This window comes from Pezoporus occidentalis, unplaced genomic scaffold, assembly GCF_034315485.1.
Source record: "Pezoporus occidentalis ecotype Australia unplaced genomic scaffold, CSIRO_AGI_Poc_V1 ctg39, whole genome shotgun sequence".
In the NCBI taxonomy this organism is placed as follows: Eukaryota; Metazoa; Chordata; class Aves; order Psittaciformes; family Psittacidae; genus Pezoporus; species Pezoporus occidentalis.
In genome coordinates, this window is record NW_026915713.1 from 8,929,625 (window position 1) to 8,954,542 (window position 24,918).

The 24,918-nt window shown below is 43.1% G+C and overlaps 2 protein-coding genes across 5 annotated transcripts in view; both read left to right on the plus strand.

Moving 5' to 3' along the window:
• The window catches only part of SLC22A16 (solute carrier family 22 member 16), a 32,958-nt gene extending 25,659 nt beyond the window's left edge, over positions 1–7,299 (plus strand). For all 3 annotated transcript variants that reach the window (XM_062632518.1, XM_062632521.1, XM_062632519.1), the window contains one exon: positions 4,506–7,299. In XM_062632518.1, coding sequence (XP_062488502.1) covers positions 4,506–4,712 — 207 coding nt within the window. In that variant the 3' untranslated portion in view covers positions 4,713–7,299. The remainder of the gene's footprint in view (positions 1–4,505) is intronic.
• Positions 7,300–10,973: 3,674 nt separating this feature from the next.
• On the plus strand, positions 10,974–23,503 carry DDO (D-aspartate oxidase). 2 transcript variants are annotated; one of them, XM_062632522.1, is made up of 5 exons: positions 10,974–11,238; positions 16,393–16,601; positions 16,782–16,890; positions 17,708–17,884; positions 19,983–23,503. In XM_062632522.1, the coding sequence occupies exons 2-5, from the start codon at positions 16,430–16,432 to the stop codon at positions 20,548–20,550; spliced, it is 1,026 nt and encodes a 341-aa protein (XP_062488506.1). In that variant the 5' UTR covers positions 10,974–11,238; positions 16,393–16,429; the 3' UTR covers positions 20,551–23,503. The 2 variants fall into 2 exon arrangements, with proteins under 2 accessions (XP_062488506.1, XP_062488507.1); XM_062632523.1 differs by lacking the exon at positions 10,974–11,238 and having other exon boundaries at positions 16,417–16,601; positions 17,686–17,884.
• Positions 23,504–24,918: the final 1,415 nt, after the last annotated feature.

Genomic DNA, 24,918 nt, shown 5'->3' on the forward strand with positions numbered 1-24,918 from the left:
TAAAAATTTTAAGTCTCAAAGATTAGTAACTTCATATTGTTAAAAATATGCAGCTAAAGCAGAAGGGAAACTTTGAGTCACTGAAATCTGTTGAAATGGAAAACATAAAAATGCTTATGCACTGAATCCTAGTATAAAATTGCTAAAAATACTTTCCATAAAAATATACTTCATCTACTATATAACATTTGGGAAGCGTCTTAGTCTGTAATTATTTACTTTGCAGGCCTAGAAGTTCTGGACCGTGCTTCTGATTTATTGTAACCTTTTTTCAAAGGCATGGTTCTTCCATTCTGGAATTCACCATGGGTGGCTGTTTTTTCATTGCATCCTTGCAATAGCCTTCCAAAAGATCAAGAATATCTTATGCTTACTATACTTAGTCTTCAGAGATGACCCAAAGCTTCCTTTTTGTGTTTTTCATTTACAAGAACTGAACAAAACAGTTCATAAAATAGAAAAAGAGAAGCAAATTGTACATCGATGAGGTTCATGGTGACTTTGACAAGCAACAGAACCTTAGATTCATTAAGCACACCCTATTTGTAGGTAACTCCAGGTCATGCTACCATTAGGTTTTGTCTTCATATCAGAAGGTGAAAATGTAACAGGATGTGTCTTTAATCTTACTCGAATTTTGTTTACCAGTTTGGAATTTCCTGAAAAAGTGGAATTGTATTCCTTTGATTTTGCAACTATAAAATCTTCAATTACAGATGCTAGAGATTGGTTTCAGATAATTCTTGGGAACTCGTTCCATTATTTAAACTAATTACTTTCAGTTGTTTTGGATTAAAATTAAGAGGATGAAGGAAACCACAAATTAATTTATTCCCTCAAGCTCCTCTACAAGCCAAGATATCATCCCAGGAAAGACAAAGAAACATTTGCACAACAGAGTGGTCAAGGGAGAGCATTCTTTTTCTGTTGTCAGTGTTTTGCCTTTACTGGCTGAGATAAGCTTTATCTGTGCAGAAGCGCTGCAGTTAAACCACAGATGGGGAAATGCTCAAACATGCTGGAGAGCAGTGCAAATAGCAGTATAAACAAAGGATTATTTCAGCTATGAACAATTCTCAGTGTACAAAAACTATCAGAGTATTTGTAGAGTTGTGTAATAGTTCACAGTGAGTATGTTTTCATTATTAACTCCTATTATAAAACTTTTTTCAGTCTATTAAATAGGCTTGCCTTGAGTTGGAGCATAGTGTGGCAAGTCTCAGGTTACATAAGTGTTTTGGAATGGAAATGAAATCAAATGGATTACATTTGTAAGTAAACTGATATACATTGTGTTGATCTGTTGCATACACCACACATTGTCAAGCAGTTACTACTGCCATTTGCTAGACAGTCTGTCTCATGTACGGTTATGCCACCTGTGAATAATGCGAGCATCTCATCTGAATGTCTATAAATCTAGAGTAATTTGCCAAGTATGTTTTTCATGTGACAACTTTCTAGAAAACTTACAGTAAAGCAGCTGCTCTATGTATAGCCTATTTCTGTTTCTAAGCTGTTAAGAATTATGTTACAGTCACCTTTTAAAAGGCTTGATTTTTCTCTCAGATAAACTATAAATTATAAATTAAAAAAAACTGCTGAGGTCAGTAAAGTAAATGAATGCAAATCCTTTGTCTTTGATTTTCAGGACAAAATTTAACCTTTTTATGTTGAAATAGGAATTTTGTGAATAAGATCATATCTAGATTAGTTCAGAGCCATCAGATGTGGATATAAATATGAACAGCAGACTAGAATAATCATTTGCTCTCTGAAGTAAAAGTATTATTTTGTAGGGATATTTAATTCAAATTATCTTTGTTCTAGACTAAATGTATTAAGTCCTGATCTTAGACCACTGTGAAGTTAAAACTGTTGCTCCACATAGGGAGGACATATGAAAAACGGTGGTAAACCTTATTTTGAAGTTTTTCATGGCAGCTGTTAGAAGCTGCTGGCTGTACTGAAATGCTGGGAATACTCTAAGAATTTGACTAAGCAGAAAGTCAGATTTCAAATTAAGACCCTGAAAAAGCAATGAATTTAAGCAGGTACTTCTGTCAAATTAACTTCAATGGACCTTAAACATACTTAAATATTTTGTGCAATATCTTAATCCATAAGCATTTAACTCATTGATTATATCAGAAGAAGATTTTCTGATGCTAAATTATATATATAAAATAGTACATAAATACAAAATGTACACTTTTTTTATGAGCAAGCAAAGGGCTAAATTATGTCAGATGCTTCATGAAGAAGTATGCCAAGATAAGATTTCAGACTTGTTTTGACTAAATGTGAGTAACTTCATTGGTAAGTGTGATTACTGACCCTGAAAAGGTAGATGACATTTGAGAAGTCCTTTTGTTAATACAGTGTGACTTGTCTTATAGTCTCTTTTTTGTAGGAAAGTTTGGAAAATGCTTTGTAGAGTGAGGGAGAAGGAAAATACACTGAATTAGTCAGCATGCAGTAGTTTTCCCATTGAAAAAGAAAGAAAACTAGCACGTGATGAAGTTGAGTTAAGAGAGTTGAGATGAAAAGGCAGGAAAGCTGGTGGTGTTTACGCTTACCAAATAGTGGGAGTTCACAGGGCAATAAAAGTTAGGTTCATGAGGAAGGAAAACATGAAAAGAATGCAAAGTGTCTAAAAGACTAACCAAAACAGAGAAGACGCACATACTTGAAGCACACAGGGTTGCTTTAACCGTGTTCAGCTGGCAATCAGTAGTGACCCAGTTCTCCTAAACTCCAACTGTATGAGTGTCCATAAGCTTCAATATCCTTTACAGCCCTTAATATCCTCAAATATAAACTTACAACAGCCTAAAGGATATCTATAAGAAAGGTTACTGTGGAATAGCTGCTATGTGTCAATTTATCCTGTCTTACCATGACAGAAAATCACATCTTGATAGTGAAGAGTTTTAACACTCAGAGGTGAGACCTTAATATTTTGGAATTAATTTTTAAAGATCACTTCTGCCACGTATCTATGTCTACAAGGATTTCCTTCAGTTTGTCACTCATTGCCACTTCCAATGGTCATATTACTGCTAGGATTTTTTAAAGTTTATTTTTCATGGTAAAAGCATGACTATTTCATTTCCACTGTAGTTTGTAGTATTTGACAGTATTTTGCTTTCTTTTGTATTTTGTCAGCCTCTATATTTAATAGAGGACTGTATGCAACAGTGTGGCTTCTGTTTTTTAAAAGTTTCTGCTTCTGCTTAAGATAAGTTGTCCTCTTCTGTCAGAGGGGAGGGGAAGCAAAAGCAGCATGGTGCATGTGCATGAAAATAGCACAGCTCAAGGCTACAATGGAGAACTTCTATTTTAAAGCACCTTTCTGACTTAAAGAGAAAGTCTGGCTTAACTGCAGATGGTAGCTGGCCAGTTCTGTGTCTCTCACACACAGTCTCAAGCTGTGTGTGAGAGACAGAGGCATAGTGATTCCAAATGTTCTCTCTCACACTTGGAAAGAAAGCATTAAACAAAGAGGACAGACCTGAGAATCAGCATAGGGCAAGACAAGGATAATACAGCATCAAAGTGCACAGTCATAAAATGGAAAAACACTGAGGCCAGGCCTGATGTGCTGTGCAGAAGTTTTTCTATCAAGAGAGATTTGGGTCATTTATAACCTAATGTTGGAAGAATGTCAGAGTTTTAATGTTCTGTATTCAAAGGAGGGAAATGGGAATTGTTCTCATTGAACAAGTCACAGAAATTAAGGGAAAGGAAAGATACGCCTAGAGCATGTGTGTGCTTCTGTATCTACCCCACATAATCCTGATCCCTGCACCACTCATGCTGAAGTAAGCTGTTGTTATGGAGCAGTGTACACCATGGACAAATCCAAGATATGATCCCACTGCAAATTTCAGTTAATGCCTGCACCCTTAACAGCTCTTTGAAACTGATTTTAGCAAAATGTTCCTGTTGAGAGCTAGCTCATTATCTGCTGAAGAGCTCTCCAGAGCAGAGAAGTACACTTTTGTGCAACATCAGGCAAACAAGCCATACTGCAGAATTCTGATCTGGCTGTGTGCAGGCGGAACACACACACAGGTACAGGAGGAATAGGTTCAGGAGCTGGAGTATGGATTGAGATTACAGGTGGCAGGGAAATTGTACCTCTGTGAGCATGTATGTAAAAATAAATGTATGAAATCCTAGAATCAGTTCTTAAATACATACCTGATAGTAGAAATACCAGATTAAGATATATGTATTGTTTTCTCAAAATGATTCCTCCTTGTGCTGTATTGATCTCTTGTGAACAAAACACTTCACTTGCTCCTCGTTAGTTCTGCTGCATAATCTTTCATTTATGCAACAAAAAGGGAGATCTTTTATACCACCAACATTTAAGACTTAGTCTTTGCTTTAAATTACAGCTCTTTGTGCTTAATCTAAACATACTCTCAAGCAAGACTGAAGATATGCATAACTTGAAAGACATTTCTACCTTTACAGCTACTGTTTATTTCTTCTAGTTGCTTGTTGGGATCATGGCTCTTCTGAGTGGAATATTAACAATAATGCTTCCAGAAACACTGGGAAAACCATTGACTAATACTTTGGTGGAAGCTACAGAAATTGGAAGAAACAAGAAAAGCTGTTCAGAAAAGACTCCTCCAGCACGTAGTGGTGCACCATTAGAAAAGATAGAGATGTTTGGTCAAGAAAACAGTCAGCACTGAGAAATAAAGCAACAGCAAAATGGCTGTTCCCAATTTTAATCATTATCTAATTTATAAGATCTTTTTATTCAAGAAATGTTACTGTACTATAATATCTGTGCCTTTTACTTTGTTTCCCGTCTTGCCTTTTCATTAGAGCAAGCATATAAGACCTTTGCGACTGAGGTACTGCATAAACTTTGATAGGATTTATAGTTCCTTACCCAGACTTTAGAAACTTACCCAGACTTTAGAAAACCTTCTGACTTGCTGTGGAGAGTTGGAATGATTACTGCAAATGTTGCAACATACCTGATTACACATAGGTAAAAAATATGCCAATTCTTTGCTTCACGTTTTCTGCTGTTAGATTTGCAAAACCACCACAAAGTGCCCTGTCCACTCTCATCCTATTGCAGCTGACAGTTACAGGCTTAAGACTTCAACACACAGTAAACTCAGACAGTTGTGATTCAAGACAGGAGCCCTAATGCTGCATTAGTCATATCAATAATTTTAAAGTTAAACTAATTTATTATTCTTCCCCCCCCCCCCCCGTTTTCTACTAGAAAAGGTGCCATTACTAATAAAGGAAAGTATTCTGTGGAACAGCTTCAGACTGAAAAAATAATACTAAGTTTGCAAAATGTGCAAATAGTTTGTATATTCATTCTGTTGAATGGGAAATGTATTTTTATTAGTGGTTTAGAAAAATGGGTCTCATTCAGGCTCTCTGCACAGAGGTAGACTTCTTAGTAGAGATGGTATCTACACCATTTTCCTCATAGATCAGCTGTCTTTAGCTCATTTTTTCCTTGTACTACACAAAATCAGTTAGAAAAATACAATTTTAAAAATGCTAGCTGGAGGACACTGATCAACACAAACAGAAGGTACCAGTCACTCTTGTAGTTTTAGTCGGTGTCTGTAAATGTCCCACTGTTGATCTACACCTCATGTGTAGATCAACACTTACTGGCTGGTGTGGTGATTCTGCCTTACAACTGTGGACCACAGAAAACTGGTAAATACGAATGCATGCTACTTTTATGGCTTTCTGTCCCACCTCCCCTTTTTCAGTCTACCTCCAGACCTGGGCGTTTCTTGCTTGCCTGAGTATCCGTATCCTCTTTGCTTGGCCACCCTTGGCTTGAGAGGAGCATCAGAAGAAACTTCTGCATGTTGAGGTTCAGACAGCTCTCTCTTGCTTGAGCTGTGTGAACCCTGTCATCCCTGGTTTGAAATGAGAGTTTTTCTCATCTTAGGCACATACCCTTACACTAGCTGGTACAATTTCATCAAAACAAGTTATCCTTGTTTACTTCTTTGCCATCTACCCCAAAATCAGACATCTGTATTACTGTAGATAGATATTCTATATGCTGTAGAGATTAGTGGCCACATTTTTCAATTCTATCTGCACAGTCAAATTAGTTCCAATTACTTCTGAAACCAGAATAATGATTTATATCCCCTTATAAAAGATTTTTATTTTCTTCACTGCATTGTCCTAGAGCGTCAAATAGCATTTTGGTCCTGGTGTTAGGACAAAATCATCTCCTATATTAGGAGTAAAATGCTTCAAAGCAAAAAACAGTAAGTTTAAGTTCAGGGAGTTTCTGTGTAATAATTACATGGAAAGCAGAAAGGAATCTTCATGTTTCCTTCAATTGTGTGGGTGTTCCAGTATTTGCAGAGAAAACCTCTAAAGAGAATGGCATAGAATACTGTGGTTTCTGTCCAAATATATTAGTTCAGCAAAAGCATGTACTTAACCTTACCCGCATGAGTAACCACATCTTTATTCAGATAATGACTTGAATACATACTTTTATGAGTGAAGATACAATTACTCACATGCTGTGGGTTTTTGTTTTGCTGAAGAGCAGACCTAGTATTCTTCCACTGCTTTCATATGCCCCTCCAGTTCACAGAGCAGAACTCTCCTTATCTGCAAGATCCTTTGGCTAACCCTGCATGCTCTGCCTTAAACAAGGGTTTAACCGTGCTAAGGGAAAATGTCATGCGATACACCTAACAAGGAATTGAATTGGTACTGTCTGGCATTGCAACCACCCTGCCCCTTGACAGCTCCAAGTAATTGCATTATTTTGGTTTTTTTCCACACTGATAACTCCCTCTTTTATTAGTACAAGGTCCTATCTTAAACTCCTTAGTCTTAAGTGCAGGGGACAGTAAGTCTGCTTTTAGCAAGGTACTAAGGAACTATTAAAATTAATTTTTCTACTTCCTTACCTGCTGAATAACTGATCTGGGAGTTACCCTACTAAGAACAGACAGTGCATGTTCTGTGTTCCTTTGACTTGAGGGATTCAGGACCTAGTAATCTGTTACTGGTATACATAAAGAAAATAAAGAAGAAAGCAAAAACTTACATGAACCAGTGATACTGAGCAATGCTTACCAGCTAAAATCTAATGATTATTCTAAATTACAATGTAGTTTGATAACTTTTAATCCCAAAAGTCAGTTCCTCCTGTCACTGAAGTCAGTTGGTACTTGGTCTTTGATTCAAATTAGATCTGGATTTCACTGAACTAATGATGTTACTTTTTGCCCTAGAAATAAAATTTTTATTGATCCACAGGTACACCTTTTGTGATTTTATGCATGAATAGCTTAAAGGATGCCTCGGGTTATCCTATTCTTTAACCTGAGAAAGCATATTACTGTAGAGAAGGAAATAGCATGTGTCTATATGTCTCTAGCATTTCTGTTTGCTTGTTTTTTCCATATGGACAAAAATATGTTTAACACTAGTTACACATTATAAATGTAGTGTTGACAAGGTGAGTTGATGTCTTTCTTTTAAATATTCATAGATTATCTAAATCTCTCATAAAAGGACATTGAGTTTGAGAAGGCTTCTGTCTCTGTGGGGTATATTTAACTGTTGTTGCTCATGAAAAGAATTACTTTTCAGAGTTTCTTATCTGAGTCCTTAAGTTCCTTTATGTTTGCATTTCCCATCTCTATCTTAGTGCAAATTGTGCTGATCAATGTCTCGGGGGTTACATAATGGTTTATGAGGTAGATTAGATAGACTGGAATTCCTACCCATCTTAATTGCTGGTCACGACTGCACAATGACAAATGGTTTTGTCCTAAATTTCATATCATGTTTTATTAGACAGTCTTGCAGTTTGTTAAGGACATACTTTCTGGGTTAAATATAGGAATGAAGGCAGTTATCATTGGTTTAATGATAACTAAGGAAAAATAATGAGTAAATGTGTTTGATATTTTGAATCTGTATTTTGAAACTGATAAGATGTATTTTCTACTTTAACAACAGCTCACTTAAATTTCTTTGTGCAAATTTCTATAGTTTAAACATCAATGTAAAAAAAAAAGAAAGCTATGCAAACTTTGTGCAATCTGTAAAATGTTTTGGGTGGTGCCCCGAATGTTTGAACAAGGGGGTGAATCCTGCCTGAAGGCTGAGGGCTTTTGTGTAATGGCTCTGTGGAAACAAGATGGTCTCATATCCCAGATGGAGTGGAGGACTCATTGACATTCTCCTGCATCTTCCATAGCTTATTTTTGCCAGCTTCTTAGGTGCAGTCACTTAGGAAGCCTCCACAGCATTGGGCTCATCAACACGCAAAGCCTGTGAGTGTCTTTCGTAAGGGCTTATAAAAGGCACGTAAGCATGATGCCAAAAGGCATTTGTGGCTGCAAACAGGAGGGTCTGGATTCCTCCTATGCCTTTTACAAACATCTTAAAGATGCTTGTCTCAATCTCAGAACAGATTTGTAGGGAACAAATTAAACGCAAAGATTATTTTATTTTTTTTTTAAGAGTGTTGACAAAAGAACAATTTTATTCTGTCCAGAAAAATTCTAATAATGCAGTCAAGCATTATCTGCATTGTTGCATCTCATATGAAGAAAGATTAAAGCACATAGAATCATAGAATAGTTAGGGCTGGAAAGGACCTTAAGATCATCAAGTTCCAACCCCCTGCCATGGGCAGGGACACCTCACACTAAACCATCTCACCCAAGGCCTCGTCCAACCTGGTCTTGAACACTGCCAAGGATGGAGCATTCACAACCTCCCTGGGCAACCTATTCCTGTGCCTCACCACCCTAACAGGAAAGAATTTCCTCCTTATATCCAATCTAAACTTCCCCTGTTTAAGTTTGAACCCATTACCCCTTGTCCTATCACTACAGTCCCTAATGAAGAGTCCCTCCTCAGCATCCCTATAGGCCCCCTTCAGACACTGGAAGGCTGCTATGAGGTCTAATCTATGCTCTGGTAATCTAATAATTTTGTACAAGAGTCTGTACCAGGTGCTGTGTGCATTTTGGTAACGTGGAGGAAGTATGTGCTCATAGGAAGGCTTTTGTTTGCCCAGAATACATGGATTTAATTCAACATATGTTCTTTTTTAATGTGTGTTTATTATCTGCAATTATGTGCAAGAATAAAGTCAAACACACGTTATTTAATCTTAACACTTTTATGAAATTTAATGAACTGTTATCAGCAGCTCCACGTTTGGTACATGTTCCCTTGCAAGACCTGGGCTGGGGCTTCAGCCTTCCATGAAGAGCCCATGGTTTAGGCTGACAGGTATCGTGTGTGTCTTTTCCCTGTTTGTGTTTGCAGGTGTAAATGAAGGTTTGGGTAATGTGTTAGGTGGCGACTATGACAAAATGTGCAATAAAACATCACATGTTTTGGATTTCAGTTTCAGGAAGAATATGATTCTTTTTTACCTATATTTGTATAAGCTGACTGGGACAGTAGTCCCTCAGACACAGTCAGTACTGACAAAAATAGCTGCAGATAGTGTAGAATGGGTATGAGTTGATCAGAAGAGAGAGTAGGTAACTGCAGGACTGAAAACAATGTAACTTGTAACCACTCGGTCTTCAGTGCATGTGAAAACTTACTGTAACTGTCACACAGGAACTGGAGTGGGGGGACAGTGCAAGGAAAATGAGAATTGCAGCAATTTACAGGCCTGTTTGTGATTTGTCCCCTTAGCTGATTTCAGGAACCTATTTATCTTCCACTTCCGTTAAGCCTCTCATTAGTGCAAATTATTTTTTCCATGCATATTTTATTAATGTTATGTTTTCTGATCAAGTTACACCCATCAATTGGTTTAATCATTTGTGTTTTAATGACTCTGTATGCCCTTGCCAGGTGATTTACGTTTCTCCCTGAAAGTGACCATAGGGAATTGTTCAAATATTTGCTCAAGTTGAGATATTTGAATCCTCCCTGATATACTGATTTCAGAAGCATCAAGTTCAATCAAGCTGAGATTGAGGTATATACCTCAAATGGAGAGGCATGCTTTTTTCAATATGATTGATACATAAAAATGATTGCAGAGAGGTTTGTACACAAAATCAGCTCTTTCAAAGAAATTACTAACCTAGGTTTATGAGTAATTGGAAGCAATGGGAAATGCTGCTTGGCTGCTTGTTGCGGATGAGCAGGATCCAGCTATGGAGTGCTTACAGGCACCTAATTATTAACATTGCCTTATTATGTTCCATGTAAAGATAACTGACTTGCACAGGAATAAGACAAAACCAGCACCCAGGGGAGATTCTTGTGAAGATTCTCTCCACAGTCTCAGTGCCAGTGATGAGAAAGAAAAGCCGTTTTGAATAAGGTGATCAGCTGGCCACATGCTTTGCATGATGCTGCTGCACGTACAGATGCCCTTCGGATGGCTACTGTTCCGTATTTAAAAGGCTATGAAGAATAGGAAGTTCCATGACAAATGCTGTTGGGCAGCGTCAGGGAGGGAAATGGTCTGCAAACACTGCCTTGCTGAGCCTGCTTAGGGACAAAAGCTCAGGCTGTCAAATATTAGCCAAAATGTCCTGCTAATGGCAAATGCCCTGGAGCCAGGAAGCCCTGGCCTACGATTTCATCCCAGTGATCCTCCAGACAGGTTTGCTTTTGACAAATTTGTGTTTTTCTGCTGAAAAGTTTAATCCAAACAGCCCCGCCTGGCTGTGCTCGTTCGGCATTTGCGGTTTAGCAGGGACTCATTCTTCATTGACCTGTGATGACTGAAATGGTTGGCCCCAGGGACACGCTCGTGTTGCTGCCATCCTCACTGCTAGCACGATTGCACAAGCATTGTGGCAATCTTGGGACAGCTTCAGAACACAGTTAATTGCTCGCAGGAGAGTTAAAAGGACAACGTGTTCCGTGCAGGACAGCAGCAGCGCTGCACCGCTGCACGGGGGAAATCACCCAGGAAAAAAGGTACCAGCAGGCCGCGTACGGCAAAGCTTCGTCAGCGCCAACGCGCGGCGGCCGGGCGCTCCGGGAGAGGTGCCAGCGCTGGACGTGGCCTTTGCCTGGGCACAAACAGCTCCTTCATTAGCAGAGGGACGGGGAGCTGGGGGCTCGGGAAGCCACCAGGGAAAGGGAGCTGCCAACAGCCCCCCAGCCTCCTCCCCGGCAACGCGCTCCGTGCTCTCCTACTCCCCCGCACTTCCCGGGAAGGTGTCTCTTGCAGCGGGACGGGGGCCTCCTCCTCACCAGGTATTGCCTTCTCTGCCCACTTGTTTGTGCTGTTTTGGTGGGGTTTTTTTTGGAACTACTTCCAGTCGAAGAGGGAAATGTTAGATAACGGAGCCCTTCTTGGCCGGGGAAGGTGGCCGGGGGGGGCCTGCACAGGGACCTGGCACAAACCCCCTGTCAGCTCAGGAAGGGAGAGCTTCAGGCCACAGACAGGGGCAGCTGCGCAGTATGAACGCGGTGGCTGTCACGGGTGGCTGTGGCGTGAGCGGCGAGCCGCAGGGTTTGGCTGGGGCTGCTCTGCCTTACCCTGGCCCCCGTCCCCCCCGGGGGAGCCAGGGGCCTGCCAAACCTCCTCCCTGCTTCCCCTCTCCCCGCACAGAGAGGCAGCAGGCTCAGCAGCTCCCTGCAGGGAAGGAGGGTTGCAGACCTCCCTGGGTTTGGAGAAGAGCCAGCGCATTGCTCTGCGTGCAGGTGCTGCAAGTGGAGGTTACTATTGCTGGTGGCTCATAGGGTGGGTGTAACCTACGCTCCTTTAAGAGGTGTTTTTTGTGCATGCATAGGGGAACACCTATCTGAAAGAGGAGCTGAGGCCTCCCTGAGAGCCCTCGGGTTTCCTGTGATAGTGGATCAGACTCCTGCTTTCTGGCAGTGGTGCTGTGTGTGCAGAAAGGCTGAGGGGATCACAAGGAGTTTCCAGAGTTGTTCGGTGAAGAGAGCGCACCCTCGCCTTCTTCCTGTGGCAGGTCCCAAATGTACATCTCACAAAGCAGCCCAGATGATGGAAGAGAGACCAGGTCAGAGTCAAAAGCCAAAACTGGGGCCACCTCCTTAGCAAACTTAAGAATGGCTCAAGCTTCACGAGCATCTCTAACTACCTTTAGCAAAGAGCCTGACAGAGCCCCACTCTGGGGTCAGGCAAAAGGATACAACACTGCAGGAGCTTATAAACAAGGGAAGTGAATAAGCAAAAGTGTGAACTGCAAAAAAAAAAAGGAAGGGATAAAGTGTTCCACGTTAGACATGGACAGGGTCAGTTGGTGCAGCAGCCTTGGTGGATAAGGAGCCCTCTATGGTAGTTCAGAAAGGCTGGAGCCTTTGCTCCGGGGGTATTGTAAGCTTCAGGAGATCCAAGCAATGTTTCATCACTTCTATATAGTGAGAGTCAATAAAAAACCCAGTCCCTACAGGGCTTCAAATGTAACATGTTTTGGTGACTTCCTGTTTACCCATTTTCTGGTCAACAGTTGAATTGGTTTTTTTTCAGCTGCTTATTTGCATGTGTAAAATGCTTTGCTTAGTAGGTCAGCCAGGTTGCAACACAAGCTAAGAGTATCCAGCCTGCCAGAGAAGCATGCATGTGGAGTTGAGCCATAGGGAGAAAAGGGCATGGTGAGCCGCTCTGTCTGTAATGCAGTGATGCCAAAGTGAGAGCATTTATGCAGTTCTTCCAGCTGAGGGATGCCAGTATCCCAAAGTCTGTTACAGCCTGGAGGGACCAAGGGCCAAGAGGCTACAGCTGCAGCTGGCAGTGGGTGTGCATGTTTCTCTGTGTGTAATAAAATCACAGAATCATAGAATGGGTTGGGTTTGAAGAGACCTTGGTTCCAACCACCCTGCCAGGACAGCTTCCACTTGACCAGGTTGCTCCAGGCCCTGTCCAACCTGGCCTTGAACACTGCCAGAGATGGGGCAGCCACAGCTTCTATGGGCAACCTCTGCCAGTGTCTCACCACCCTCACAGCAAAGAACTTATTCCTAATACCTTATTTCAGTCTACATGCTGTCAGTTTAAAGCCATTCCTCCTCAGCTTATACCTACATGCCCTTGTTAAAAGGCCCTCTCCAGATTTGTGTGTGCATGTATGTGTGCTGTTGACCAGTGTATTTATCCATACTGATCTATCCACTGCTAGAATGATGTTATAAGGCTGAAGGCTGCTGGCACTCAGTGATGACATACAGCTATGTGAGGCAAAAAAGAGTAAGTACCTGCTTGCATCACGTGAGGCTGACATTGTCAGCATTGTCAGTTGCAGGAGTTGGATCATTAAGTCACATCACAAAGTATCGCAATTTAAAAAATACCTATTCATTCTGGGAGGAGCAGGAGGGCAGCAGGGGCATGAAGCCTGTGTCAGGCAGCTGGTGTCCTCTTTGCTGGGGAATTACAGCTCCGGGTGGCTTTGTCTGGCTTTTGTCCCATTCTGACACTAAGCAAGGACAGAGATAAGCAGTACCTGACATCCTTTGCCTGCCTTCCCAACACCTACTGCAACTGATTAGCCTTTTAAACACTGATTTTTGCAACCCCCTCAGCACAAGCCAGTCTGAGGGGGCAAGAGGTGTCACCCTCACTGGCATCAAGCTGCCCTGCCACATCAGCTTAATACCGTTTCTCCTCCTGTGCTCTCCCAGAAGGTACAAGGCTCCCAGCTGAGGCAGGCTGTGCAGGACAGTCCTGCAGAGGTTACCTGCAGGTCATCAGACAGTTACCTGCAGAGGTAAGTGGCTCTGCAAAGCCTGAGCTGCACTTGCTGATACAAGCTGTGTGTAGCTCCTGCTTTACAAGCGGTCAGTTTTTGGCACATTAACACATTAGGGCTTGATGTGCTCCTGGACTGCAGCAGTAAGTGCTTGAAAAATGGTGAATTCAACAGCCTTCTGAGCCATTCCTGCACGCTGCAGACCCACCAGCAGCCCCTCCTCGCCCTAGCTGGCTTTTGCAACATTGAGATCAGTTGATACTGAAAATCCCATCCAAACTGGGAAGACCTGTGAAACCTGACCCTCTGCCGAGCTGCAGCTCCCCTCTCTCCCTCAGCAACAGTGGGGTCAGTCTGGAAATTCAATCTCCATCACCATTCAAGGGCTTCTGCGAATAAGAGTGGCGAGTGGCAATGAAGAGCACATCTCTTGCAGATGCGTAATGTACCTGTCACATATGTCCCAGGGGCGGCTGAAAAAGCAGGACTCTGGTCATCCATGAACAGCTGGGAGGCTCACTGGGCATGCTAAGAGCCGCATGCCATTTCCACAGCTGCCAAGGCTGAGTGAGAAGGTTTGTTAATAAAAGTGTGTTTAGAGACCTCTCTCAGAACCAATTTTCCTAAGTATTTTTATCATTATTACCCTTCCCATTTCTTGTTGCTAATATCTCCTTTTCCTTTCCCCTTTCTGTTCCTCTTTCATTTCCCTTCCCCTTCTCTTTCCCTTCCTTTTCCCCTTCCTTTCCCCTTCCTCTTCCTTTTCCCCTTCCTTTCCCCTTCCTCTTCCCCTTCTTCTTCCCCTTGCCCCAGCCCTTTTTCAGATGTGGTTTGTGAGTGGCAACCCATGCAGGCCAGTGATTCTGGTTCAGGTTCAGGGTACATTCTACCTCTGCTCTTCATCTTCTTTCCTACTGTGTGGGGGAAACTTTTACAGTCAGCCTATGAAAGAAGATGTAATAATTAACAGGAAGAAGCTTAAACTTTGCCCTGAGTGGAAGAAGAGGGGTTGTAACAACCCTTGGCTGTGATGCAGATGGGCAATGATGGGCAGTGATACCTGTTCCTCTCTCTCTTCCTACATAGTAGACCATCAAATTTTAAGTAGGAAAACCTCAGGGGTAAGTGAGAAGCTGTGTGAAGAGTTGTGAGCACGGATCTCATAAATAAACCTGACCTATCATAATCCTACACAGTCTGCTTGCCTGAATTTACATCAGACACCAAAAGCCACAGGATGATGGGAAATCAGCCTGTCCTTAAAACTGCAGGCACTGGTTTCCAGGAAAAGTTCTTGGAAAGCAATTAGTAAGGCTGGATTTCTACAGTCAGGGGTGAGTGAGTCCCATAACAGGAATCAACACCATAAGGAGGCAAGACCAAAGGTCCGTCTTACTCAGCATCCTTTCCAAGAGTGAATATTGGTAGAATACTCCAGGCAAACATAAGACCCATAGGCCAAAGAGATTCTCCCCCTGCATCCATGCTCAGCTTTTCACAGTGACCCCTTGAAGGAGCACCTGAGCCAGCAACTGTATCCAAATCACCTGTTTCAAAGCTGCTGAGGGATTTATTGCCTCTGAGCTTGCCTGGTCTCTTTTGGACATTTAGCTCCTGCCTTCAGGGAGTTTGCAGGGTGCACTGAGCTGCACAGTTCAGTTGTGCTTCGTGTCTCCACTGGTGTGAAACCTGTTGGGTGGCTGTGGCCAGGCACATAGGCTGGCACCTCTCTGGGATGGGCAGCCAGGTGATTATCAACCAGGAGATGTGCGCCACTCATTAGGACAGGTGCCAAGCTCCCAGACTTGGTCTGGACTAGGGAAAGCAGACATGTTGCACCCCCTCGAGTAGCGATCAGCAGTTGAAGATGCTGAGGAGTAGAGTGGAGCTGCTCCAGGACATAAGGCAAAGAGAGGCAAATATACAGGCTCTTGGGGCAGCAAGGCTGGCTGGCTCCTGGGTATCACCATGTGCTGCTGGGAAAGTGGCAGCCTCAGATGCCCACAAATCTGTCCAAGGCAGGGGGTCACACTGGCAGGTACGGGGGGGCAAGGATAGGTTGGAGACCTCAGGTTACTAGGGGCACAAAATCCCCCAGGGTGCAGGTAGCTTCTCTTCTCACACTTTTCCCACCAAGGCATCATTGCTCAAGCAAGTTTTATATGTGGGAATGTAAACAGCCAGGCTGTACCCATGAAACTATGCATTGTGTTTATTAGCTAAAACTCACACATTCTAGGACAGACCTATGCCGCTAACCCAGTCCTCAGGGTCAGAGGGGGAGCCCTGCACAGCAGAGGAACTAAGATGCATGTTAAGAAAAACATCATCCACAATGCACTGAACTCTTTGCTCTGTGTAACCAATTTGCCTCCTGTGCAATTTGCTTCTACTGCCCAGGCAGCGACAAACCTCATTGCTGGAGATCCTGATGTTCAAACAACCCTTTTGCTCCTGGTGCCTGAAAGCTAATTTCCCCAGAGCTCCAACTTTTGCCTCTGACACTATAGAAAACTTGATGAGTGCCTCACTCCCGCAGGTACATTGAAAAAACCTTGCCCTGGATTGCTAGTGCATAAACACCAGTGCTGTACATACAGATAGTTCTCTTGCCTTTGCTCTTGTGCTGAGGATGGGGTAGTGGCTATTGGAATACTTCTCAAAAATCTGGATATGTGATTTCCAAATGCAGGGTAGGTACCTCTCTCCTCTGGCACGTCATCCTGGGGATGGCAGCACCCAAGGTCGCAGTGGTTGGTGCGGGAGTCATCGGCCTGTCCACAGCGCTGTGCATCATGGAGACTTATCCCAGCTGCTCTGTGACCATCCTTTCAGAGCAGTTCAGCCCCAACACAACAAGTGATGTTGCAGCTGGGATGCTCATCCCTCACATCTACCCAGGTATGTGTAGCCCCGCGTGGTGCTGCTCATGGCACCTCATGCTGCTGTGTGCCCACATGTGCAGAGATGCACAGAGATTCAGGAAGAAGAGTGCCATGAGCTGCGTTCATCAACACTGGATTGTACGTTTCTGTTCTTTACATTATTCCTCTCTGTGTGTTTGGTTTTGATTACTTGCAGACACACCGATCCACGTGCAGAAGCAGTGGTTCAAAGAAACCTTTACTTACCTTTTTGCCATCGGCAACTCAACTGAGGCATCAGAGGCTGGCATTCACCTGGTTTCTGGGTAAGAACAGCCCCCTGGGGCAGCCTTTAGCATGTCTATACTGTGTGCTGGAGCAGAGAGGTTTTCCTTGCCGGATTTCAGGGGTATTCCCTTCATGGAGTAACTCTTATGACCATATTCCCAAGAAACTGAATTGCAGCTGCTCAGATATGATGTATTTTGAAGCAAAAATCATTCATAGGTGCACACAGAGAAACCACTCAAGACTGGCCAGCACCAAATGTCTTTTAATAACTGATGTTTTCCATACTGTCATCCACTGGTTGCTTGCAGCATAGGTGGTCTCCATCGGGATGGGGCTGCATGATCTTCCAGCTTCAGCAGCTAGGTATACGAATGCAATTGCAGGGGGTGTTTTGGGTTGTTTTTTTTTAATAATGCCTATTACGTACAGAAATTCGCCTCTTGGGAGTGTTGAGGCTGGTCACTGTAGCTTTATGGGTACCCAAAAAGCTGTGACCAGGTGTGCAAGTGACCCTATGTGCAGGTCCAGACAGGGTGGCTGCAACCATGGTGAGGGGACTTTATAGTTCTACAGCTGGAAGTATATACAGTATAGCTGGAAGAACTCTCTCCAGTTCATTTACCATGGTGTGTCACCCTCAAGCTCAGCTGTGGCAGCCCTCTGCCTGTTTGCCAAGGCAGGTATTGCAGTAGCAGGCAGCAATGTTCCCTATTGCTGTTAAGCTTGCTGAGCTACTCTGATGAGTGGGAAACAGGTTCCTGAATCTCTGGGTTTGTGCAGAGATTGCTGTGACACATAACATGGCAGAGCAATAGCAGTACATTTTGCAGCTTTTGTCATGTGTCCTTTTAGGTGGCAGGTCTTTAAAAACACTCCCAAGGAAGAGTTACCTTTCTGGTCGGACGTTGTCCTGGCATTTCGACCAATGTCCAAAGCAGAACTCCAAAAGTTTCCACAGCATCGATCTGGTCAGGCCTTTACAACACTGAAATGTGACTGTCCACCCTACCTGTTGTGGCTGGAGAAAAGGTTGGTTTTGCTGCAGGATGGGCACATGGAGAGAAATGGAGGCAGAGGGACTGGGGGCAAGCTGGGGATTTCTTGAGAGCCTTAGGTTTGAGCAAAACTGGCAAAGGGCTGTTTCTCACTGGGGAAAATTCAGCAAGTTCTCCCTTGGGGAGAAGCACCAGAAATAAATAACTGAGTTTTCAAAATGTGAAAGGCCCCAGTTATGCAATGTCCACTTTCTACCACTGTAGCTGTGCAGTCAGGCTTAGAGCAGGAGTGCCTCTGGGCATAGGACTGACACAACCACAGGGCCACACTTGGCCAGCCAGACCTTGAAGGTACATTGGGCACCTCCCATCTCCTAAGAAAACTTGTGGGTGCTCCTCATTTGTCAAACTTCCCAAATAATACCCCTCTGTTCTTGAAGATACGTCCAACCCCTGGAGAATGGGCATGTCTAGAAAGATGTCTTATCTCTGAAGCCTGCACTTAAGAAGTAAGATGGACCAATTAAGCTCAAATTTGGTCAACAATTGAACTAATTTCTTAATCCAGTCAGGTGAAAAATGGTCAAATAGTATCATCTTATAGCAAATCTTTTGGAAATGATTGCCTGTATAAGACGGTTGATGTCCTCACTCTCAGGAGTTCATGGCTTTAGAGTTCATGCCTGGATTGACATGAAAGTTAGAAAATCTGCCAGTTTCCAAGTTTCCTCAAAATATGTGGATTTTAGATAGCCACAGGAAAGTCAGGATGCAGATCTAAAAAGGTTTTGACACCCGGCATGTGCATTTAATTCACTTAAGTACCCATAAAGTGAGACAATAGCTGTCTCCTCTTGAGAGAAAGCAATAGGCTGCAAGCTGATTTGAGGTTAAGTGAAGAGACGTGTACTGACACCATGGTACAAATTGCCAGCTCAGCTGGCTTCTTGCATGCCTTTCATCTCACTGCAAAATGTGAAAACCTGAGTCCTGTTCTAGCAGCCAGCCAGGCTGGGAGTACTTCAGTGCCATCAGTGCCATGTGAGGTCTTTGCTGTCTCCTTGGTGCAAATGCTCCATCATGTTTCATTACCTAACTGAGTCAGAAATTTCTGCTGACGTACAACTGAGTTGTACAATGCATTTAGTATCTGCCACGTGACTTCTGCTCTCTCCTTATTCCTGCTGTAGCCAATTTAATTCTCAAAAGATGTAGTCTAATAAGATGATCAAGCTCCTTTTCTTTCTCTTCTCCCTGGTGATCAGAAGCGAGAGCATATTAAACATGTAACTAATTCTCAAGTCCCTAGTGACTCAAGCAGTATTTATAGACAATTCTCCTGGCAATCCACAAGGAAAATTGTCTCTTTGCCCACCTTTCTGGTCCAAAAATGGACTTCAGGAATTTTTTCCTGCTTGCTTGCCTGAATTTAGGAGTTTTCAGTTTTTTTATCGGTGTATTTTTTTATGTCATGATGACAAAGTCCCAATTACAACACTTACGAGCTCTCCCAGCAAGCTGCCCAGCCAGAGCTGCTGCATGAGACCTCCCCTGTTCTTCCCAGCCAGCCTCAGTGCCTTGCCAAAACAAACCCTCAGAGCATCAGCCATGCCCTGGATCCTCTGCTAACTCACTGCTTTGAGGGAAACCAGTGGGTTTATAGTGGGGTTGATCACTTTGCCAGCTGCCAGACTATTGCAAAGGACAGCATCTCCTACTTGGTACCCCCACTAAAGACCCCCAGCAACTGGATCCAGCTGGCAGGATGCAGGGCTCCATCTCATGACAATGTTTTTCCATAGGGAAGGGCTTCAAGCTTCAGGCAAGTTTAGGGTGGAATTTGGCTTGAACATGAGGACCTGACTGTCTGCCTAGGGTCTTATGCCAGACCCTTGTCTAATATTGATCAACCAGATGCATCTTTTCCAGCCCAAGTATGCTAAAAAATACTTTTGATGAGATCAAATCATACAGAAACCTCACAGCATTTTTTTTCTTTTTTGCCTTTTGTCCAACCTGTTTGGTTTTGACCACTGTGTTAAAGGCAATCTATCTCATTTACTGAATGTCCATAATCATTACATGAGGGTTTAGGGATTTCTTCTCTGCCTCACTCCTGTGGTCTTTTGCAGGTTGAAAGCAACCGGCATCCAGATGTACACCAGAAAAGTTGCAGACTTGTGGGAGCTGCATAGCAAGTATGACATCGTCGTCAACTGTGCAGGCATTGGAGCCCACCAGCTGGTAGGGGACAAGAAGCTCCTTCCTGTCAGAGGACAAGTACTCAAGGTTCATGCTCCTTGGGTGAAAAACTTCATCCGGGATGGGGATGGCTTAACTTACATCTACCCAGGCATACACAGGATAACCCTGGGGGGAACCAGGGAAAAGGGGAACTGGAGTCTCTCCCCTGACCCTGGCACTACCAAAGACATCTTTAACAGATGCTGCTCCCTTGAGCCCTCACTGCGGGGAGCTCAAGACATTCAGGTGAAGGTGGGCTTGAGGCCATCCAGGCAGTGTGTGAGACTGCAGAGAGAGGTCTTGAGTCAAGGAGGAGTTAAGCTCCTGGTGGTCCACAACTATGGTCATGGTGCAGGTGGCTTTTCGGTGCACAGAGGCACAGCCAAAGAAGCTGCTTGCCTCGTGGGAGAGTGCATTGCTGCCCTGCAAGGCTCCTCATCAAAGGCCAAGCTTTGAATCCCAGAGGCTCCCTTTCCATTTACAACAGGCTAGTGTGGCATCTCCTAGTAGCAGCTTTGGACTTCTATTCCATTACTGGATAGGAGAAACCTAAGACATCAGCTTGTGCCGTTGCAGAGGCTGAGTGGTATCGCACCTGGCTTCCAGCTGCTGCTTTGGAAAGGCATGATGAGTTGATTCAAATATTTGTCCAGTATTTGCTCCTCCTCCGTCTGGCATTGTTTCTGCCCCTGGGCATTTCTTCTAGCCTCATGTTAAAGAGAAGGCAGGATATTTAAATATTCTTCACATAATGGGGGTCACATTGCTGCAGTATTTAGCATTTCTTCATGTGCAGCTGGAGGATATCAGATGCACTACGTTCACATTCAGTAAAAACTAGTTGTTTCCTCTTGTGCCAAATCTGATCTAGTATTGCCTTTACTCCTGCCATCTTGGTAACAAACTTTACAATTTTCCATATGGTTTACAAGGAAAAGAAGATTCCTGCAGTGCTGCATTCCAGTGCTCAGGGTCAGCTCTTACAGAAAGCAATGTTAGTGCACAATGACCAGGCAAGTGTGATTTTAAGAGCAGGTATGTGACACTGATCACTGCATTCACCCATATTACACCTCAGGGATCTTAATGCAAAGTTTTGAGAGAAGTTGCCCCATATGAGCTGTGGGTTTGCACACCGTTTCTCACACCTGTTTGCAAATCTCTTTTTTTTGTCCCCAAGCCCTTCAGATTTTGCTCACAGAGAGAGATGATTTTTTTCCTCCTACGAGCAGCATTGACATGGCCTATGTTTGACAGAGAGTGTTTATCAGAGTGGTCTTGGGAGTGCAAGCATCTCTTTTCTACTTTGCATTGGCACTGGCTGCTTTCCTTGCAACAGCTGGTATGAATGAATCTGAGACAAACCAACAAGGATCTTAACACCAGCTTCAGAGACCACCAGAACCCAGACACTCACTCTGTGGCAGAGGCTAAGTGGGCTTCTCAGCAATTCCCCAAGCGTTTGATGTGGCTGAAGGTAGTTGCTCCTAAATCTGAGTTTACTGTCGAAGTATAGGTCTTCCAGGGATTAAGCCACTTATTAGATCTTAACTGGCTTATTCAGAAGGATTAACATCCACTTTTGTGTAGGGTTTTTTTTTGACCTTATAGTTACAAACCAAATCAAAATCCTTTAAGAGTTCACGTAAGTGAAATGAACTGATAAAGTTCTAATAATAGAGCAAAGGTCACTTCTCTAGTGTTCCTTTCATAAACAAAGGGTTTTCTTTCATTTGCGATGACCTGACAGGGCCAAGAGAGGCCACATTCAGACATGGCTACCAACTCCTGCTGTTCTCAGGGGGTATGAGGATGGTTTCCTTCACAAGAGACAGCCGTCAGAAGAAACATCACCAAATTAACTATAGGTCAATAAGCGCCTGGGATCAGCCTAAGCCAACCGTGCCTTCAGCAGCCTTGCCCTCTTCTCCTCAGCTCTGAAGGCTAATCTTTCATTCCCCCCACCCATCATTTGTCCTTTCCAGGAGTACAAAAGGGTAGAGCTGCTGCTTTGGCAGCAGTATTGGCTTAAGGCTTGTCAAACTGCAGCTTTGTCCTCAGCTAACATGGAATGTAAAAATACATGGGAAAAGGTATGAGACCATCTGCAGAACCTGAGGGTGCACAAGTCCATGGGAACTGATGAGATGCAGTTGCAGGTCCTGAAGGAGCTGGTGGGTGAGTTGGCTAAGCCACTATCCATCATATTTGAGAAGTTATGGCAGTCCAGTGAAGTTCCCACTGACTGGAAAAAGGGAAATGTTGGGGTTGTTCAGGCTGGAGAAGGCTCTAGTGATGATGATTTTTGTAGGTCCTTGCAGGCAGTTTTGTATTTTACTACCTTGAACAAGCTGGTACCACCACAGAGTGAGCCACTTCACTGTTTACTGCCTGACTGATGGCTCTGTGTATTAACCCACTGATCCCTACAAGATGTCACTGGTGACTTTTCTCTACTGTGAAAAACAGATGATTTATTGTTCCCTTGTCTCTCTATCCTATATGCAGTTGCTGACTCATGAGAGGATCTTCCCTCTTACCCCTTGGCGGATTAGCTTCTTTATGAATCCCTGGTGACAGATGTTACTAAGGGCTTTCCAGAAGCTGAGTAGATCATACTGAGTGGTTGCTTTAGTCTGCAGCTTCGCTGTTTCCTCTGAAGCTGTAAGAGGGTTGTGAAGCACAGCTTCATAGCTCCTCACTGCAAAGCTCTGCCAGTTCTTCCCTCTCGGTGTGTATCTCTCCTTGCAAATATTGTATTACCACGGCTTTTACCATTTGCCTGCTGTATTAGATTTAGTGGTCTGCATTTCTCCAGATCCCTCACAGCACTTAAAATAAAACAATGTCATGAACCATTCTCCTTTTTTTTCCAGCTGTTTCAAGTAAAAGTTTGTACACCAGTCCTAATAGTGCAACAATTAACCATTTGCATTCCTTAAAATCTGCTTCTCATGAATTTGCTACTCTCCCTTCCATCTATTTGTTTTAAAACCTCATCTAATGGACTTTCAATCTGAGGCAGCTTCTCTGCATTATTCCCTTAACAAATAGCTCTGCTATTGGAATTTCACTAAACTTTTCTACACTGAATGCAGACACAAGTAATCTGTTTAACTGTTGTGTTAGGGCTTGTTTTCTCTCAGGCTTCTTTGCCATGCTGATCATCTGCTCACTGCATATCCTGGTCACCTGCAGAACCTTCCAGCAAGCTCCCTGCTCCTGCTGGGGTAGAGGAAGCTTTTTGTCTATTAGTTATTTCCTCAAAATCTTTTTTAGGCTGCCTTTCTGTTTCTGCTTTTAATTTGACAGAGTTCATGTCCTTTTCCTCATTTGGAAGTGATCTATTTTGGTTCTTTGCCATGTAATTTTTATTATGCTATTACAATGAACCAGTAATTATTTTTCTGGAATGTCTCTGATATTTCAATATCCTTACATAAAAATCAAGCACTTTAGACCCATATCTTATTTTCAGACTGATAGCAAATAGAAACAAGTGTACATTCAGCCTGTTTGCTCCAGCTCCCATGCCCTGTTAAAAGGGGATTTATTTGTCCAGATTGCACCTTGTCATTTCCCACTTATAAAGAAGTCAAAATGGCACCATTAAGGACATGCCATCATGAACTCCTGCTCCTCTCTGTCTGCTCACTTTCCCCATCTCCAGAATGATATTCCTTTTAAACCTTACTGTCTCACACAGAGGTTTTCTTCCCTGCCAAGGTGATGCCACACAAGGGCTGAGCATCCTACTCAGATGTCTCTGCTTTTTGTTCCAGAAGCTTTCAACTTGCCAAGAATATGTCCTAATATTTTGGGAATACTCGCATATCCCTCCCTCATTTTTCTCCCTAGGCATGGCAAATTTAAATATTCTAAAATATAACCATAGATATATAGTGATGCTGCCCTGTGCCAACTATACATCTGCCTGCAAAGGTGAGTCATGCTGTTTCAGTGTCTGAAAAATGGCTCACTGACACTGACTGCTTGGCTTTTAGGCAGCTGAAGTTTGTTGAGATGAATCCTTTCTTACTTCAGCTGCCCAGCCTCAGGTGTCAGTCTCTGGCAGTATCTTATCAGCCATCCCTGAGTTTCTGCTCCTCACCCAAGACCCTTGCCAGGAACTGAAGCAAAGATTAACTCTCCAGCTCCAGCTGAAGCTGAGGAACTTGCAAAATTCCATTTTGATCTCAAATCTGTCTATGCTGTTGCATTGGCTCTGCAGTCTTCATCTAGAAACACAGAGCAAGTGTCAGGGAAACACTTATGTAGGAGAGGATTAAAACAGTGGAAGGTCATTAAACCTCCCTGACTTCCTATGATGATGAAAAGCACCCTAAAGAAAGAAGGACTTAGCTGTCACCTGTGCAGAGAATTTTATCTTTGTGCCATTTCTTAAGCCCAGGCATGTCTGGACAAAAGTTAACTGGACTATACTTGAATATTTCCTTCTTATCCACATTATCTGATCTACATTGAATAGGCATCCCGGGCAGATGGCAACCGATCTGTCACGCTCACGGGGAACTTCAAGGATGTAATTATGGCACAGAAAGAGAACGACTGTATTTTGAGACATTTCTCTCAATCCTTGCAGTTGCAGACAGCAGAGGGGATATATGATGGATTTTAGAGCTTGAGCATAAAATAATAGTGTTCTGCAACAGGGAATTTTGATGATTTTTTTTGCACAAACAACACCATAGACTTGCCAAATTTCTGGAAAATACACAAAAATTGGCATTCACCATTCATTAGGATTCTTTTCCAGTCGAATGCTATTTGAGGTAACCTTCAGTGTGAGACATTCAAATTCAT

Excerpts from the sequence above, each read along its gene's own strand:
- DDO (XM_062632522.1), top strand. The coding sequence starts at position 16,430 with ATGGCAGCACCCAAGGTCGCAGTGGTTGGTGCGGGAGTCATCGGCCTG. Across the intron at positions 16,602-16,781 it reads CATCCCTCACATCTACCCAG|ACACACCGATCCACGTGCAG; the intron begins GTATGTGTAGCC and ends GATTACTTGCAG. Across the intron at positions 16,891-17,707 it reads GGCATTCACCTGGTTTCTGG|GTGGCAGGTCTTTAAAAACA; the intron begins GTAAGAACAGCC and ends GTGTCCTTTTAG.